Source organism: Carassius carassius, unplaced genomic scaffold (assembly GCF_963082965.1).
Source record: "Carassius carassius unplaced genomic scaffold, fCarCar2.1 SCAFFOLD_136, whole genome shotgun sequence".
In the NCBI taxonomy this organism is placed as follows: Eukaryota; Metazoa; Chordata; class Actinopteri; order Cypriniformes; family Cyprinidae; genus Carassius; species Carassius carassius.
The window spans coordinates 48,260-52,500 of record NW_026775002.1 but is presented as its reverse complement, the minus strand read 5'-3'; the positions used below and the strand labels follow the sequence as shown (position 1 = coordinate 52,500).

The window sequence follows — 4,241 nt, the reverse complement described above, 5'->3', positions numbered from 1 at the left end:
TACACAGCTTTATTCCATGCAAAATCAGTTCTTAGCAGACATGTCTGTATAAAAGTAGCACAAATGCATCAGGTTGGTTGTAATCAAGCGCGAAACCGGTTTGAACATGTGGAAGTGTGAATGAGATTTGAGAGCTGCCATTTCAGTCTGTTCCTCATTCAAATCTATCATATGACTTCAGACCATGACTGCTAAGGTGTTTCTCATTTCTACGAAACACTTCAAACATCTCCTTTTGGGGTTTTTAGGGCTTTTTTTAGAATACATGTGCATGGACATTTGCATGAATCTGTCTTCAAATAAATCCAGGATCCACTAAGATGCATGTGCACACAATAAAAGCTGTTATTTGAATAATGGCATGCAGCGAGGACCTATTTAAAATATATAATATTCTATACAGTGTTTATTAAAAGTGTGTATGTTCAGTCCCAGCTAGCAGGGAACGTTCTCAAAGTTATGTCTCAAACATTTATACAACGTTTGTTCAGCGTTATCTGGTCTTTAATGTTTTCAAATCGCTAGCACCAAAACTCTATCGGTACATCACCTGTGGAATGATGTTTGTCCCTGAAACATTTGAGATGGGTGTTGGTCTAACCCGTTTTTGATTTTTGATTTCATTTCACTGCATGTTTCAGAACATGAAAGAAGTTCCTTCAATGTTTGCACGTTGCATTGTTTTTTATAATGTTATTACTTTGTTTCAGAACGTTCAGAAGACCACATGTCCGTCATGTCTGCTAAACCATACAACGGAATGTTCCTCTAAACATTGTGTTTCAAAACGTTTTTAGAAACCAGACATCAGCTATCATTCATAAACAACGTTAGAACAACGTTAGGCCCCTTCAGTCAGCTGTGACCCTCGGAGCACAGAAGTGAGCGCATCTCGGGTCTCGCGCGGAGCGGAAGTGGGTCGTGGGGCAGGGCTCGCGCTCCACTGCATATAAACGCACGCGGACTTCCTCAAACTCACTTTGCATCGGAGCAGAGACGCACTCAGGTAACTCTCTCTCTCTTCTCGCTCGGTTTCCTCGAGCGGCTTTACCTGATGATGATGATGATGATGATGAAGTGTTTTCCCGCTCCTCAGATCTAAGCAGCATCATGAGCTGGGACAGCTACATCACGAGCCTGACCAAGAGCGAGTGGGTGGATGATGCGGTCATCCTCGGGTGCACACCGGGTCAGGAGTCCGTTTGGGCGTCCGCACCGGGCGGCTGGCTCAACCAAGTCACGGTACGACATTCACACTGGAGCAAACTTTGCACTGCTGTCTTTTTCTAAAAAATACGACTCTTTTATTGGTGTTACAGTTACTTTGTTTCTTCTTCCTCGTTTAAAACTCGCCGTGAATCGGGATGCGCTCGCATCTCCGCCGGTGATAACGGAGCTCGGCGCGAAGCCGCGTGAAGAGGAACACTTCCTAAAGGTTTTACGATAGCAAGCCGCTGTGGTTTCCATCAGCCTCGCGATTTAGAGGAAATAATCGACGGTTTATTCACTCGCGATGAATTTCCTCACTGCGGTGGAGAGGAGATCAGTCTAGCGCTCCTTATTTGGTCACGCGCGCATTCAAAGGCGGAAGCGAGCATCTCGATTGGAGCGCGCGCACGAGAGACAGGGGCGGAAACGGGGGCGCGCTCTTGCTCTGACAGGTTTTAATCTCCGATGATTGTGAATGTGTATGTTATTAAAGATTTAGCGTGAGTGTAAAAGACTTTCGACCTTTAGTGCACTACCGCCCGTGTGTCTGTGTGTCTAATATAAATTAAAATTTAGTTTTGACCACGGATTATTTCAACACTATGCTTCCTGTCCCAGGTTCCTCTCACATTTTTTCATGCGGACATGATTGTGACATATATATATATATATATATATATATATATATATATATATATATATATATATATATATATATATATATATATATATATATATATATATGTGTGTGTGTGTGTATATGTATGTGTGTGTGTGTGTGTGTAGCAGTCTATGGTATGAAGCATATGTGTTGAAATTAAGTGCCTCAAGATAAAGAAGTGTGTGTGTGTGTGTGTGTGTGTGTGTGTGTGTGTGTGTGTAGCAGTCTATGGTATGAAGCATATGTGTTGAAATTAAGTGCCTCAAGATAAAGAAGTGTGTGTGTGTGTGTGTGTGTGTGTGTGTGTGTTTTCCGCGTTCATGTCGTAACATGAAGCTCAGACTTTAAAAGAATTTAGAGATGCTCTCTGTCTCTCTCTAGTTCATCTGACAGGAAGCGTTCTCGAAACGTTGTGGCAATGTTCTCTCAAACGTAACATTAATAAAGCAATCATTCAAGTTATCTAGTATTTAATAATGTTATATAATTTATGCAGTGATGAAACATTATTTATACATTGTTCATAGAATGTGTCTTCCAGAAACATTTTAGTTGAATGTTAACTTTTTTTAATGTTACAAGTTTTAGAATGTTCAGAGGACATTTAAAAGTAACGTCCTGTAATGATACAGTGTAATAATTCATTGGACATTTTGATCATCTGGAGTGTTTTCATTAAGGGAACGCTAACAAAACTTTCTCTTAGTTTGTAAATTTGTGATATAATTGCAGTGTACTATTATTTCCGACATCCACTGAAAATGAACTAGTGAGGTGATTAAAACGGTGAACTTCTGCACTTTTATGCACATTTGAAGCTGAAATCTTGATGTTGAAATAAAACCTCATAATGCAGTCAAAAGCCAGGTGATTCACCGAGCTGTGACCGTGATCTAGATTGATTCTGATTGATCTAGAGGCTGATTTACGGTCGTGTGTTGAGCTGCAGATAGGCGTCGTCTTCAGAAACATGATGAAACATGAGAGCGAATGCTTCTGCTTGTCTCAGCCTGTGTTTGCTGGAGTATGATCTCGCTCACGGTCCTGTGTGTGTGTGTGTGTGTGTGTGTCTCGTCAGGCGGCTGAGGTGAAGGCTCTCGTCGCCAGTGACCGCAGCACTCTGTTTGCCAACGGAGCGACTCTGGCCGGGAAAAAGTGCACGGTGCTGAGAGATGCTCTGAATGTGGACGGCCAGAACACCATGGACATCAAGATGAAGACCTCAGAGAAAGAGCCTGACCCCTTCTCCTTCACCATCGGCAAAACTCACAAAGGTGAAAACCTAAACCATCAGAATATATGAGCCATATCAAAATATAAAGTATATGTCATGTGTGAACAATCACCATACTAGGAATTTTTATCATTGAATGTCACGATTAATGATGCATTACAGTTATGTGAAGGAGATTTTTCATTTCTTTATTTATTAAATATTCTACATGAAGCATATCCAAGTCTGATAAGTAAATTTAATAGCAGTTAATGATTCATGTGTAATTAAAAAATGAATTACAATTACATGCATTTATATTGAAATTTTCGTTTATAATTTATATAAATTTTTTAGACCTGGCCATGTTTTTATAGTTAAAGCATACACAAATATTATATGTAAATATATTACAAATATTTAATTTATGCTTTATTTTAATTCATAATTAAACTATGATTTATATTTTTTAAAAATAATATTTATTTTCTTTAGATTCTGTGGTGAAGTTTGATCTGGGCATGTTTTATTTATAAATGATTTACAAAAATTGCATTTAAATGTATTAATAATTGTTTTATAAGCTATATACTAAAGGGATTTTTTTATTATTATTATTTATAAATCTAGTCATATATTCTGAAGTGATTTTATTTATTTTTTATATATATTTTAATTTATTGATAATAATAATAATCATATATATATATAATTTATCTGGATTGAAATTTCACCTGGACATATTTTAATATGATAAACAAATAATTATATAAAAATATATGAAAGATTTATCATTCATATTTAAATTTAATTTTGATTTATAATTTAAGAATAAAAAAATGAAACATCTTTTTTTTTCTTCCTTTGATTCTGGGGTGATATTTGTGTGAGTTTGACACTTATTTCTCTCTCTTTCAGCGATAATCATTGCTAAAGGTGTAAAAGATGCTCATGGAGGCAAAGTCAATCCACCCGTCTTTGACATGACCGCATACCTAAGGAAAATGAACATGTGAACAAGCCCCGCCCCCTGTCCTGCTGACTCCGCCCACTCCCCCCACGCTCTGCCACTTCACCTGTCGGCCGTCTGCAGGATCTGACCTGATCTCCATTCATAAAGCCAGAAGAACTGCTCCAAGATCAACCAGACGTGTGCTT

General features: G+C 38.2%; 1 protein-coding gene across 1 annotated transcript; it reads left to right on the top strand.

Annotated features, from left to right (window-relative positions):
• Window positions 1–874: 874 nt before the first annotated feature.
• LOC132134149 (profilin-1-like) lies at window positions 875–4,241 on the top strand. Its single transcript, XM_059546931.1, has 4 exons — window positions 875–1,006; window positions 1,097–1,242; window positions 2,949–3,144; window positions 4,002–4,241. The coding sequence occupies exons 2-4, from the start codon at window positions 1,111–1,113 to the stop codon at window positions 4,097–4,099; spliced, it is 426 nt and encodes a 141-aa protein (XP_059402914.1). The 5' UTR covers window positions 875–1,006; window positions 1,097–1,110; the 3' UTR covers window positions 4,100–4,241.

Bases quoted from the DNA above. Each gene is read 5' to 3' on its own strand.
- LOC132134149 (XM_059546931.1), top strand. From the start codon at position 1,111: ATGAGCTGGGACAGCTACATCACGAGCCTGACCAAGAGCGAGTGGGTG. The intron at 1,243-2,948 runs GTACGACATTCA...GTGTCTCGTCAG, and splicing joins GCTGGCTCAACCAAGTCACG to GCGGCTGAGGTGAAGGCTCT. The intron at 3,145-4,001 runs GTGAAAACCTAA...TCTCTCTTTCAG, and splicing joins CATCGGCAAAACTCACAAAG to CGATAATCATTGCTAAAGGT.